This window comes from Ambystoma mexicanum, chromosome 3q (assembly GCF_040938575.1).
Source record: "Ambystoma mexicanum isolate Mex_15411 chromosome 3q, UKY_AmexF1_1, whole genome shotgun sequence".
NCBI lineage: Eukaryota > Metazoa > Chordata > Amphibia > Caudata > Ambystomatidae > Ambystoma > Ambystoma mexicanum.
Genome location: NC_090926.1, coordinates 378,928,504 through 378,943,702, shown reverse-complemented (window position 1 = coordinate 378,943,702; position 15,199 = coordinate 378,928,504). Strand labels below are relative to the sequence as shown.

Below are 15,199 nucleotides of genomic sequence, written 5' to 3'. Positions count from 1 at the left end.
ACTGTAGCTAAGCGCCCCTTGCACTGATGGAGGACACCTGCAGGCAGAAGGTTAGGCTGTATGCGTCGCCAGCTTCCATTTATTCATCAGTCTGAGCAATCTACTTTTAGAGGGACCCGCGTGTAATATGATGGTGTGCGAGCAGAGGAGAACACGGTTCCTTTATTCCATGAGTCTGGCGCCTACTCCTTCGGAGCTGGCTGCAACAGCTGTTCTTGATTGTTCCCATCAAGTACCTGAATAATCGCTTTCACAGGGTCTGATTTGGCCTTTATTCCTTGGGCCCTGGGCGATACTCCACGTTAATTTGCAGGAATTTGCATTGCTCCTTTCTCGGTTCCGATTAACTTGCAATCGAGGCTCTCTTCCGTTTCCCAATAAATCAAGACGCCATCTTTGAAATATGCTCTCCTTCATATGATGAAGTACTGAGATGCTGATGACAGGCTGGGCGGCACCCCATTCTATCTGTACACGTCAACAGCGTCCTATAAGCTGTCAATGACTTGGACTGTTTGCTCAACAGTAGTTGATAAGAAGCATTTCGTAAGTGAAGTTTGCTGAAGCACACTGCTCTTTTTAGCATGATATTCAACGCTGAGAAGCTTGGTATGTGATGTTAGGCTCCTGTGGAGGCTTCTGATATCAATTCAGATTCTTTTCTTCAGTGTCTTTAAAAAAAAATAGAAAACTAATTTGCCTAAGCCATTTTATGGCCTCACTAGGCACTGTCATCCTTCCGATGTCAATTCCGATTATCCTAGTGAGCGATGGTGAGTCATGATTCTATCAATGGTAGGAGCTGACTATTTCGCATTTTGCTTTTATTTATTAACATAGCAGCAAGAAAAGCAAACATGCAAACTAGTGCTCCCACAATCCCCAACTCATGCTCCTCCCTCCTTCAGTCCTCCAATCATCAGCCAGTCTCTCCTCATAAGATCCTCATGGAATCGGCGGTGGTCCCCTTTTCCCAGGCTGCGACACCGGGAGGAATCCCTGACCGTCGTGTGGAACCACTAATAAGGGGAATTTATGCACCGTTCCTCTTCCCCGATCTAAGTTCAAGGCATCCAGAGCCTCCTAAGTGCAGAAGTTGGGCGTTGAGTCACGACGGAAGGCGATCGACCTGAAAGGGCCGCCAAAATGTCTGAAGGTCTTGAAAATCCAAATCCATGGGAGACAACCACCTGTCTTCCGGATCCCATCAATGGAAACAACACCAATCTTCAAGGTTGTTGGAGACTCCGGGAATGAAAATGGCAGAATGCAGAACTCCCAAAATTGTTTTGGCAGGTCCCACAAGTCCCTGGACTGTGTGACCCCCAGTTTGTTGATATAATGGACTGGGGACTTGGTATGCATTTGTAGAGTGGTGACAGAGTGCCAATTGTTTTTGGCAAAACTGGTGACTCCAAAGAACCCAGCAAGAAACTATAAACAATTGATATGCTTTGGAGACTGCATGTGCGACCCCCGCCTTCCAGTGGAAAATTCCACCACAGCATGCAGTCCATACTGCTGAGCCTGGCATCTGATCCCAAGACAAACCGGGGGTCAACACCGAAATGTGTCTGCCCATTCAATGCAGCAATGCTGACTCTTCTCTCTATCTGTTTATCTCTCTCTCGCTCTCTTTTGCTAATTCTTTCTCTGACATCTGTGTCTCTCGTTGCTTCTCTCTCTGTTTCTGTCAATACAATTTTATTCAGTTCAATGGTGCTTTATTGGCATGTGCTGAACAAAAGGGAGAAACTCAAGAGCACAGAGGGGACACATGAGTTATAAAGCTGTCACGTAAAAAGGGGGGTCCCCTCAGTGAACAAATTCAAAATGTAATTCTGTTGAACCACTCTTGTGTGTCCGACTCGTGATTTATAATTTTTTTTTCTATTTCAAAAAAATATTTTCAAATGTTATAACCTGTACAATAGGCCTTCTAATGTGCATTATTTGTCTTGATTCACTGGTCTGAGAAGTGGTTTTTTTACTGTTCTATTCATTTAATGTATCTGTGTAATTTGAAGTAGATTTTACTACAATTTTGATGTGCGTTGTTGTAGGAACCATGGGCCTACTGAATAAATAATCCATTTTATTTTCAATTGTGTGCCATACAGAAGATTTATTCAAATATAATTGATGATAGCCACGTGTTCTAGCAGGAGAGTGGTTCAACAGAATTGCATTTTGAATTTGTCGCCTTTTTGTGTGGCAGCTTTATTGGCATGAAGCTGCCAGTATTGCTAAAGCTTGCTTGCAGAGGTGATTTAATTCCTTACAGGTTTGATCTCAAATTTCTGATAGTGGTTCTGTTAGTTCATCTCTCTGTCTGTTTCACATACTATCTTTTGCTCTATCTCGCCCCTCCTCCCGTCCCCGTGGTTCTGCTCTATTTTTACTTTGCGTCTGTGATGTGACTCTTGTCACCCATTGTGTCTCCCTTCCATTGTGCTCTTGTTTCCTCCTGTGCAGAGGCCGCACTGCCTATGCACCCTCTTCAATGGGAGTCGGCCTCGGACTCCACCAGTGAAGGCAGAAACACAGCCTGATACTTGAATCAGGTCTTTGTTTCTTTCCACAGATAGGCCCGTCTGCTAATAGCACGCCCACGCGCCTCGGGCCAAGTGTGCTGGCTGTAAATGCTTCCTCACGCTATGGGGTGCATGCCCCTCTAAGGGTGTCACCGTACCCTCAGTCGGGGCAGGACCACCCCACAGAATGGAGACCACTGGTTTAGCAGGAATTCTCTTGGCCTCCAGTTCTAGTGTTCAACAACAGAAGAATTCACTATTACCGAAACCAATGGAGAGGAAGGAGGTAGGAGGGCTGTTCTATATGGTTGCTAATTAGGTGCCATCCCTGATGATTTGGACTATAACTCCTATCTTCCTTTACCAGGGACTATGCTCCATAGGGGAGATGAGAGCTGTAGCACTAATCATCTCTGGTGGCCCATACTGAGTAAGCACAGATCCTCCTCGCTGGCTCCACTGGCTGAGATTCTCTACCTGACCACATTCCCACGTATCTTCTCCTATCTATAGCAACTTCCTATTGCTTCTGAGCCACTTCAGCTATGTGTTTTTCCCAGCCGCAATATCTAGGCCATATTCATTGCTGCATTGTCTTCGCTAGACTTGCTAAGTTTCTGTCACTGGCCTTATGAGGTAGGCATAGTGCCATGACCACGCTGCTACGCATCTTCAGCTGACCTCAATGTCTAGGAGCAATTCTCTGGAGCCACACTCGCCATGTATTGCTTCTTTGCTATAATGGGTAAGCATATTTTCTCTGTAAGGTGCCCATTGAGGCCAAACTGCTTAATGGCACCTGAGGATGAAGAGGGGATGGAGGACGAGGGGATGGTGATGGCTATCAATAGCCATGCCATTCAATACATTAGATTCCAGGCAATGCAAATGGAATTCAATTCAACTGTAATGAGAATTAGTACGCGGGGCGGGGGAGCCAACCAATCAGGTTGCTTGGAACACAGACTGACACTGCTATTCTCTGTCTGCGTTCCAGGCGGCCTGCTTGCTGCTTCCGGCACCAGGGGCATTGCTAGGGGGTGGCTAAGGGGGCTATAGCCCCTGGTCTTTTGGTTGTAGCCCCGGATAGAATCTCAGGAGCTACAACCAAATGGCTAGCTAGCCCCCAGTCCCGACACTTCTGACATTAGTGTAGCCCCGGGTCTTTTCCAGACCTAGCAACACCCCTGTCTGCCACCCTGCCATCTTGCCCCCGTCCCTTAAGTTTTATTTGTTTTGTTACTGCACCCACCTCCCAATTGCCTTTTGTTTCAGCTGCAGGAAGCCGACGCCCCTGCTTCTGCCACCACGTTCCCTCCAGGCCACCACAAAATTGTAAGACGACCTCCTTAAGGAGTCTCACCTTCCATCTCCGTGGTGGACATTTTATGACAGTATTTTGTTTGAATGAACGGTACGCCGCATGGCGTCCCATTCATTCAAATAAAATACACTGCTCTCAGCACCCCGGGTAATTGGGTTGGCAACCCAGGGTGCAAATAGCATGAACACCCTCTCCTGCTTGCCGGATCGGGTATTAATAAGGAATCGGGTATACATTAAGGTCAGGGCTGTCCAGAATTTGAGCTGATTTTCTCCAAGCTGGATACCAATTGGAAAGCTTGTTCCAGAAATAGGGACCCAATACAGATAAGGTCCTGCCACCCTACCCCTTTTCTTTAAAGGGTGATCTTTACATTTCTTTACCTGAGTTGGACCTTCACAGTCTCAGAGGGGTGTATTTCTTGATCCAATTCCTGTAGTATTATTGACCCTTGTCCCACTAGGCCCAGTGAGTGTGGGCACTTAAAGGAACATCTGGGCTCCACCAGTCAGTTTGAGGATATTTTCCCTCAGGTAAATTGTCTTTCAGTCTAAGGGGTGTCAGTCATATTTCCCGGACACACTGGAAATGTATCTTTCTCTGTCTATGTAAGCTAGACATCATATCCTGGCCACAATATCTTATATTAATATGCTTTTGTACTGCTCCCATCACCACCATTGTGGTCTGACAATGCCATGGTTGTTCTGGATAGTGGCGTATTGCGCCCCAAATAGGGGTTACCAGAATTTGGTCTGTGGGGCAAAGGGATGGAGGATAGGTGCAATGGGAGTAGCACAGAAACTAAAAGAAACAATCTGAAAGGTTGTATAAGTGGCTTCAGGGGCACAGTAGTCTAACATATTTTCCTGACCACATTGGCTATATGTATTTCACTGGCCTCCCAGGCAATACTGTTGTGGTTGTGCACTTCTTCTTCCCTCTACTTGTATCATACTCATCAAGTCTGTAATAGATTCAAACTTTAGTGTGATGTATTTTAGAAGAAAAAAACTAGGCAATCTGTTGAACTTTGTCCATTTAGCACTGGTCAGACGGATGCAGGTGAGACGCGCCCAATCAGCTTGATGGACCTTTCTCTCTTCTCTGGTGTTTCAGGTGGACTGTTACAGCTCTGTGGATGGAACAGTGCATAACTATGGGGCTCTCAGCATCGACGGGGGGCAGTTCATCCCCTTCAGACAGTATGCTGGGAAGATGCTCCTCATCGTGAACGTCGCGACCTACTGAGGGCTCACCCTGCAATATTTAGGTAACAATACTCACGTAATACCAAGCGTAGCAAAGTAGGTGTGTAATGTACAGTGCACAATCTTATAACCAGCTAGCAGATACCAATTTGCCGAACTCTGATATCATCTCATTATACATGAAAGACTGAGTTACTGCTCTCCTTGTCCAAAGTTAACCTTGACAAATATGATGCTCCTTAATTGATGCTAACTATGCCCAGAAACCAATCTGTGCCCGAGGTCCATCTGCAGCACAAGACCTATGCCTGACTCGAGCCCATAGCAACAACTTTGAGGCCCATTCCTGCTCTAGACCAATTGCTGCTTGGAGGTTCATCTGCAACCCTGAGACCCATCTTGAACACTTGGCCCGTCTCTGCTTGAAGGCCCATCCCTGCTTTGAAGCCCATCCTTACCAAAGCCCTTCATCATCCAAGAATGATCTTCCCCTGAGCCCCTTCCCAGACAGCAGACCAGACATTTCATCGATCCCAGGCCCATCCCTTCCCCGAGGTTACTCGCCATAATGGGAGCCATCCTTTCACCAAGTCTGTTCCTGCTCTGAGCCCTATGCCAGCTCGGGGGCCAATCCCAGCTTGGAGAGCAATCCCCAGCCCTATGCCATCCCCATCGCAAGGCCAATCCCTGAACCTTACTCGGATCAGAATTTGGAACTATATAAACGCTGCTTCATGTGCAACTTTTCATTAAAATGAATTCCCACTGCATTGCAATTGCAGATAATCACAAGACAAAATGTGCATTTTGTTTTACGCTTTTTGGTTCACAATCATACCATGGACACAGTCATCATTTTCGCCATGTGCCCTCATTTGCTTCCCGCAGGGCATGCAGAGTACTGGTATTGCTGGTGGGTGGAATCTCGAGGATATTTGTAATTTTGGACACAAAGAGTTAGTCAACTTTTTTCTCTTACAGAACTGAATGCACTACATGAAGAACTTGGACCCTATGGACTCACCATCCTGGGCTTCCCTTCCAACCAATTTGGACAGCAAGAACCTGGAAACAATGACGAGATCCCCCTCGGGCTGAAGTGAGTATGACTCTCGAGCCATCCTGAAGGCTCAACGGGCTGGTAGTGGGCGACGGCTTCACGTGGGCCATGGCATTGATGTTCTAGTAGCTGTGGCACCTGACCATGGAGCTTGGTGTGCGATGCCATCCTCTGAGGCATGTCACTGGTCTTTCTTATGCGACCTGCACATGCAGCGTGGAGGGTGATTGCATCATGCAAACCATATCATTGGTGTTCTGGTGGCTGTGACACCTGAAAATGCAGTTTGCTTGCTCAGTGGGTGATGGCACTGCGTGGAACAGGTCAACAGTCCAAATGGTGGATGTGGGACCTGAACGGCGAGGCCGCTGGGTGATGGCTTCGCGGGTGCTGCAACTGTGAGGTCAGAATGAGAAGCTCGGGGGTGAAGGCGTCAGGTGAAGTGCCTCACCAGTCTACTCATGTCCTCAAGATCTGAGGAGGGAATGTGAGCGGGTAATAATGGTTTGGGTATGTTTGACTGATTTTTTGTTTTTTTTATTGTGGCAACCTGACCGCAATTTATTTACTTGTGGCCCAATTTAAATGCATATGCGTTTTTTTGGGGTGGGGGGAGTTTTGTCCCCCACCTCCAATTTTAAGGAAGCTGGGGACACCCCCACACCTCAAAAACTGCATAATATCAAACATGTGGAGCGGGGGACACCCCCAGAACCCCTTCTCTGCAGGGTTGGTATTTTGCAATGTATGCAACCAAATTGCCCCAAAGGCCAAATCACCCATGCAAAATTCAAACAAATTGCTCTTTCGGGCAATTGTTTTAAGTCAAACAAGCCAATACCGGTAAGAAGTAGCGCAGCTTTGAGGAAGGAGAAAGATTTCAGCTGAGGGTTGTTTTTGTAAGTGGGGGACAGGCTGCATTCAAGGCATTTCAAGGTGCAACTCTGGCTCTCAGTGCTATATTTTGTATACAGTAAGTGCGCTTATGGAGAGACCATGCTGCCCAGCATGGGACCTTTCCTAGATTGAAGAGATGCCCAGCACTAGGGTTCAATTGTTAAGACCTTCTTCATCTTCTTCCTGACACATGAAAGTGTCATCAGATCTTAGAAGGCGTCTGCCCCTTGAGAGCTGAGCACTTCCACGAGGTTCAAATCCACCCGTTCCCTGTCTTTTCAATAATTTTTGAAGCACGGATTTGGTATGATTTCAGGTTTTTGCAACATCTCCTGCGTTTATTTGTTAGACGGTTTTAAGTCCTTCTTCATTGGTGTCTGTTAGCCTATAGCCGAGCATGGCCTGTGACTGGTTTGGTTTGTGGCATCTTTGAGCAGTGGCTGAGAGACCCCTGCTGGCGCCTCAACAGTCTTACCATTCTGTTACACATGTTCTTTTCCCAATATCCCCGTTGCAAAAAAGATCATCTATTCCAAACTAGTCCAATTGAGGCAATTCTTTTTTTTTCTCGAAAAACCAATCCAGTAAACAGGCAGGAAGGTCACAACATACCTGGCAGAAAACACGCAAGAGGGTAATCCATAAGCAGATCAAACAAGGCAGAAGGCAAAAGGTCAAAGTCCAAGGAGTGACCAAGTGTAACAGGAATCATATAGCACGCAACGCTGCTCCACGCGGAACTTAAGACACAGATGCGAGGCACTGCAGCTCTAAACGCGGCTGCTTTCAGTTTCACGTTCGGGAGAAGCCGCCATGTTGTGATGTCATGCTGTGTCGCAAAGGTCAGGCAGCGTGCTCCTTGGTTTGGCCTGCAACATCCAGTCACCATACATTTGCATGGCGGCTTCTGTGTCAAGATATAAATGTCCCAAGTACAGGCCACACGGGGAGGAGCGGGCCGAAAATGTCATCAGCAAAGGGCATTAAGTCGCGATCAGGGTGGGGGTGGTCAGCCTGTGCATTGGTGAAGGGAGGGAGAAGGGCAGGGATTATGGGAATTTCCTCCAGATAATGGAATAGGGGAGTCATGAGGGCGGGAGGCAGGATGGGGTGCTCCCCAGAGAGAGCAAGGGGAAGCGAGTGAGGCAGGGTGGCCAGGGGGTGGTAGTCACCCATCTCAGATCACCTGCTGCATGACAAATTGACACATACAACCGCCATAGCGCAACACCTTATACTCCCAAGCCTAAGATCTGCATCTTCCTTAGGAAGGCTGTCTGTAATGCCCTCTAGAGCGTCCCCAAGCTCTGGGGTAAGCTGCCCCCTTCTTGGTACCAAGTGTCAACGTGACGGCACGTGTCACTTTTGATGACCAGACCCTCAATGTCGAGGCTGCTGATGTTAGCAGCATCAAGGCTGTCAGCCTTGGGTCTGTTGATATTGAGACAGACAATGCAGGGAGGACATTTCTATCCTGGGCATGTAAAAAACAAAATCTGCCCATTACCATCCCCCCGCCCCCTATGCTCCTCCCCCCAGTAATAATGGACATCCACTGCATGGAGATCGACTTCAGAATCCCTTACTGTGAGCATAAGAGAGCGGATACATGAACCATTAGAATGATAACACGCCCCCACCCTCCCACTCCCCAAGATGAAAATGACTTGACACATGCGAGAGCGTTATTTTGGTTTGTTTAGTGATACATTGATGATTTGTGCAGGATTCAAACCTATTAGCATAGCATAACATTTAGGCTGTGAGCCTAGAAGGAGTGGCATGCCTACGCAAGCTGTGCCAGGATCCCCAGTAGAGTTTATTTGATGACTTGATGTCTTCTTCTTTCCAAATAGGGGTCCTTTATGCATCGTAAGGTGGACCTTGGTCAATCCTTGTCCAGCCTGTTCAGACAAGGACTAGAGGCCTCTCGCAGGGTACCCTCCGTTTATTAGAAGTCATCCACCAGTGTATTCTGGAATCGCGCCAGGTGACAGGCCTGGGGCAGCTTCATTTGGATCCAGTGTTTCAGTTAATGTTCAAAGGAAGAGCAGACACATCCATTCAGGGTGGATGGGATGGGTAAGGGAAAAGAGGGATTAAAGTAAGGTGAAGAATGCTTTCTGTACAGGTGGCATGGCAGAGGTCTCTTGCTGACCTCAGCCAGGGCCAGCTAGCCCATAGAGCTTCTGCCTGGAAAGCAATTTCAGCCAATGTTGTTTGCCTGTCCTAGAACCGAGGAAAGCTGATCACCAATCAATACATTTGATGATGTATTTATTTTAAACATTCAAAAAGTGCCTTCCCGACACCACTCGGTTCATCTGACTGATGTGCAGAATAAACAGGAAGTAGAACCATGCCTAAAATAACGCTTTAAACATTTAAAAACAAAAGCAGCAAAACAATCCTACATCACAGATAAAAGGACAGTACAACTATGCAAACAAATATTCTAAAACCATGCTTTTCGTTTTTTTCCTTAAAGATAAATAGTCGCTAACAGAGGCAGGGAGTTCTTTCCAGTTACAAGCAAATAAACATGAAAAAGCACAATTAGCCATAGATGAATTATGGCAACACTGAACGTCTAAGTGAAATTGGATGTGACTGGGAATTCTTTCTACAATAAAATCAATTTCTTATCAAAATAAAGCAGGGGATCTAAATGAAGAGCTTTACAAGCAAGACACAAGACGGTACACTGGATGCGTGTATCCAGGGGCCCCCAGTGAAGCTGGGCCAGTAAGGGATGGGTATGATCAAACCTCCTGGCTCCAGTTGCTATCCTGGCAGCGGCATTGAGGACCGCCCTCTAAAGAGTGAGAGTGGATTTCGGGAGGCCAGCCAGAATGCCACTGCCAGAATCAAAGCGAGAATAAAAAACAAGGACCCGCACCAACAACTGAAAATCAGAAGCCAGAAGAAAGGATTAAACAGAACACAAAAAAGAAAGTAAAAAGTATCAGTTTTAACCCAAGGCTAAATATGAAATTTAAAAGGAAAGATGACATTCAGTCAAGAGAATCAGCTAGGTGGAAAAGAGAAGTAACACTCTCATCAACAGCTGCCTGCTCCAGAAGCCAAAGACTGCGAGGCAAACAATTGCTTTTATTTTTTTTTTAAACGAAAATGTATTTTTGGGGAAGTAAGATTAAGGCAAGGCCTCTCCATCCACTCATTGCTTCTAAGGATGCAGCCATTCATGCACCTAATGTCTTATAAAGGTATGATTGGATATTGTTGGCATACTGGTGGAGGCCCCCATCAGATTTGGCAACCAGATTCCCCCCCCAGGATCCATGTAAAGACCAAATTACGTAGACAACAGACCTGACAACAGACCTGATGCCTGGGCCACTTGGAATGGGACAGGCTCTGATTTTGACCTACCATTACTGACCAGCAGCGGGTGGACAGCCAGGAAGGAGAACCAAGATAGAACCAAAGCACCAATACCCAAGTTGTCCAAGATGTTAAGGCGAGCCCTTTAATCAATTATGTCAAAATTACAAATTCCATATCACATCACATCAATTGTGTCAAAAGTCACTAAGGGATCCAGAAGAACCAGGCGGCAGGCCTCGCCCAATCAAAAATGGCAATCATTCCAATACTCTTTCTATAGGATGTCTTTTTAAAGAAGTGGGCATGGCTGGCCAATCTTTCAAGATACAGGAAAAACGCGCTGAGCTAAAGAAGAAATAACCAGCTCAGACAGAAGTTCAACCAGGAGGGAATCATTTTGTTTGGCCAAAGAGGAAGGTAGGTGATTTGCTGTATACCAGTTTGACATAACAAGACTATGACCTACAGAAGAGACATAATACAATGTAGCTGAAACAAATAGCCTTTAAGGGCAAGACTGGTGGAAGGTTTGGGTGCTGCAGATTCAGTAACTAAAGTTACAGCCCAAGGTATCTTTTTTGCAGTATGTCTTGCTTAAGACTTTCCAACCTAATTCCTAGTAAAATAAGCAAGTGACACACTCTGCATAGCTATCCAGTAGCCATCACGATTCACCTCCCGTTACGAGCCGCATGATCAAAGCCTTGTGGGTGTGCAAGTTAACCCAAATGCAAGCTTTTAGCTCCAGAAATGTATCCTTGTCATGCAGGACAGTGCCATGTCATACATAGCTTCTTCATCGCAAGAGAGGCCGTTATTAAGACTGTAGACAACTGCATACAGGTTTCACTGTTATTGGGGATCATCAGAGCAATATAACAGACCTGTCATTGGACCAATGGGAGCCTGTTTGCAAACACCAGCAAAGTTAATGTAGGTTTAAAAGGGCTAGGAAAAGATCCTTCCACCTGAAATATCTAAAAAGAACAAGTAATTGGAGCCAAGACGAACATGGCACGGCACCACCAGTAGTCATCATTTTAAGTTCACCTCCAGTTCAGAGCCACACATGCAAAGTATCAAGAGGATGCAAATTAGCGCAAATACAAGCTGTATTCAGTACCTAGCAAGACAGCAGCACCAAAGATACAGACTGTGGTAGAGGAGCAACCAGGACGGGGTCTGTTAAACCAGGAGTCAGGCCCACATGTTATTGCTGTAAGGTTTCTTTTTTTTATTTTTATTTTTATTGTGAATCTGGTTGAAACCAGTCGACCTTCCACACAACATTAAAAACAGAAGCAATCATACCATACCATACCACACATATAATATATAACTTTCATATTAAAACGGCAAAAGCATAGGCAAAACAATAAAAGAGCCTAACCCCACAGAAAATATTAAAATACACATCTTCCCCTATAATCATATAGCGGGCTATGCACACTATAAAATTTTCAGATTTCATTAATAAATGTATATTCCAAAGTCACATATGTGCAAATATGCTCAAGTCAATTGTGCAAATACGCAAATGTGCTATGAACACAGACATATTAATCCAAGACACTTCACCATCTGTGCGCACAGCAGGTATACATGTGTATACAAACAGACACACACACACACTGGCACTTCTTACCACCTCCCCTCTCCCCCGTGCTCACACCATGTACAAACACACATTCATCCAACGCTCAGGGACTCCCACTTTGGGGGTATTGATATTTTATTTCTATCGCACTCGTACACAAGTGTTTCAGAGCGCGACAAGGCAAGGGAGGGGAACAGGGGAGAACAAAACAGCGATCTTACTAGGCCCAGTGACACTGAGAACGCGCAAGTGCATGGAAGAGGGGGAGGGGAAAAGTGCATGGAAGGGGGAGAAGTGGAAAGTGCAAAGCAGAGGAGAAACAGATAAATAACAATAAATAAATAATAAAGGCAACAAACAGTGGTAGTGCAGCCAACAATTTGCAATTGCTAGGTTTAAGGCAGCAGACTGGGTCGGTCTGATAAGTGCAGAAAGAAAGGGGGGGGTGTATGGGTACACATACAGACCCCAGTGCAAAGGGTGGCCCGGAGGCAGTGCGGGAGGGTGGCAGGGTGAGCAGGTGCCAAGAGAGAACAGATCAGCAGGGGAGAGGGGGAGGAAAGGCAGAAGAAAAGAGGAAGGTCTTGAGGTGCTTCTGGAACCGGAGATGGTTCTCCTCAAGTTTTAGAGTGGCAGGGAGGCTGTTCCAGAGGAAGGCCCCAGCCAAAGACAGAGATCTACCCCCAGCTCGTTCCTTTGAAAAACGACTGACCCTGAGGGAGTTGGAGGTAGAGGATCGAAGAGCTCGAGAGGGGAGGTATTTGCGGAGGGATAGCTGAAGGTATTTTCGACCCAGGCCCCAGAAAGCCTTGTGCACAATGAAGAAGGTTTTGAATTCAATCCTTGCATCCACTGGGAGCCAATGGAGAGATTTCAGAGCTAGAGAGATACGATCCCAGGGCTTGAGGCCAAGGACAAGTCTTGCAGTCCTTTTCTAGATTAGTTGCAGAGGGCGGAGTGTAGAGGCAGGTAGATTTAGAAAGAGGCTGTTAAAATAGTCCAAGCTAGAGAGAACCAGAGCTTGGGATACCATGAGCTTCTGGGGGAAGGAGAGGAAACTCAGCGTACCTCTGAGGAGGTGCAGTAGGAAATTTGACTTTTTAGAGACCTCAGAGATGTGGGTGGAGAAGGAAAGGATGGAGTCAAAGATGACCCTGAAGTTCTTAGCCTCGAAGGTGGAGGTAGGAGTGGCAAGGGAGGCTGGCCAGAGAGTGAGGGGAAAGGATGGTGAAGGTGTGCCGATGAGGAGGATCTCCGTTTTGCTGGCATTCAGACAAAGATCATTGGCGACACACCAATCTTGAATGGCCGTTAGGCAATCAGAGATGAGAGAGGGAGAAAAGGTGGCAGAGGGCAGCCTGAAAAGGAGTTGAGTGTCGTCAGCGTAGCACTGGAAATTTGACCAGAAAGTGGCAATGCAGTGGTCGAGAGTTGCCAGGTATTGGTTGCAAAGCCAGGGTGAGAGGTTAGACCCCTGGGGAACACCACAGGTAGACAGGAAGATAGATGAAAGGAAGGACTCAAGTTGGACCTGGGAGGGTCGATCTGAGTGGAAAAAGGTCAGCCAGGCCAGAGCCTAATCAGTGATACCCAGGTTTTCACGGAGACGGTTGAGCAGGATGGTATGGTTGACCGTGTCGAAGGCAGAAGAGAGATCGAGGAGGATGAGGGTAGAGGGAATGTTAGAGCCAAGGTTGGAGAGCAGATCTTCACGGATTGTGAATCTTGGACCCCCGCTTGGTCACCTCAGCTTCGAGCCAGCTCTTCTTTTCGGTGTAGATAGCGGCAACGTACAGGAAGCAGGGAGGGGCATTGCGGGGTGTTGATTGACATGCCCCTCCCTGAGACCCAGAGCGTCTGCCCATAGGATCCAATGGCAGGTCTGGCTGTACCGTTGGATCTTATAGAAAGGCGGATTTCCACGTATGCCTGACGGAAATAGTGTAGATGAGAGCATTAGGCAACATTGTGGGCGCCTAAACATTACAATCCAAGCGGAAAGAGTGGTGACTCAGCTTTGCCTTTCAAAGTGGCTCCATGCTTGCCCTGACAGTACCCTAAATGTGTCTGTGTTGGCCTTAAAAAAGCTGAAGAGGTTTTCATGAATTGAGGAATATAAGCTCACCTTTACGGTAGAAATGCCACTGCAGCTTATGTTGACCATCGCCCAAAAAACCAGTCCAAAACACCGACTTGTTTTACTCGAATTCTCGCGGGATTGTTGCACCTTTTTTCTAATAAATAGATGGGGGGTTGGGTTCGGGTATAAATGAAAGTGGATGGACGTGAGGGGGTGCCTGCAGAGGGTCTCCCCCTGCATTAAACAAAGACAAAAAGTGGAGAAAAAAAACGATTCGGTGTTTTGGGCCTCTGTGTTTTTAATTCGTTATTTTAACGTAGAACCCTGGCTACAGTATCCAGAGTTCATGCCCTTTGCTTATGCCAGAGCTCAAGTAACTCGGCCGCAGTGCCCACAGCAGTTTTCCCATTATCACCTTACCTACCGGAAATGGCCCTACAGGCCATGGCCTGTATCCATGTTCTTTTCCTATTTCACACTGGCCATTGAGTGCATCTATCACCCCCACCCTATACCTCCACACAGAATACCTGTCACCGAAGTGTCATCCGTGATGCTGGTTTTGAGTGCATGGGTGAGATCGTGAGCTGTGCTTGCGTGGGAAGGTTGGTGGGGTTGGGGCAGTGGTGACTTCATAGTTTTGAATGTGCAGCTTATAAATGTTTTTTTTGGGGGGTTTTAAATCACAACCATAAAATCTCTTCAACTTTCAAAGTGGTTTTGTTAATGTGGGCGTCTATTTGTTCACAGTAAACTGAATGAAATTCAGAAATGGAATCATGTTTTTTTAGGAGGTGTTAAATGCTAATTAAACATGGATCATATTAACTGCTGCGGGGAGACGTGTTCTGGGATGTAGGTGTTCACTCCTTTATTCGTTGCTTTATATAGCGCCTAGTCCAGCGGAAAGCTATGCTTCAGTGCGCTTACTGGGGAAAGAACAGGAAGGTGATGGAACTAAAGAGATCCGGAAGTAGTTCAGACAGCAGGTCCATGGGAGCATAACCTTATATTCGTGAGGTCTGAATCCATGCATTTCTTTGTGGCAAGGGTGTTCCAGATTAGGAAGCCTTGAAATCCAGTGTCTTCTCCAGAAAAGCCGTGTTGTGTGGTCTGGGAGGTCAAACTAAGACGTCTGGTTGGCTGCT

The 15,199-nt window shown here is 46.6% G+C and overlaps 1 protein-coding gene across 2 annotated transcripts in view; it reads left to right on the top strand.

Moving 5' to 3' along the window:
• The window catches only part of GPX3 (glutathione peroxidase 3), a 56,036-nt gene that overhangs the window by 23,159 nt on the left and 17,678 nt on the right, over nucleotides 1-15,199 (top strand). Inside the window, exons 1-3 of one of the 2 annotated variants that reach the window (XM_069654027.1) lie at nucleotides 12-50; nucleotides 4,978-5,131; nucleotides 6,051-6,168. In XM_069654027.1, the coding sequence (XP_069510128.1) occupies nucleotides 27-50; nucleotides 4,978-5,131; nucleotides 6,051-6,168 (296 nt within the window). In that variant the 5' untranslated portion in view covers nucleotides 12-26. Of the gene's footprint in view, nucleotides 1-11; nucleotides 51-4,977; nucleotides 5,132-6,050; nucleotides 6,169-15,199 lie in introns of those variants that run through there. The other variant, XM_069654026.1, reaches the window with a different exon arrangement.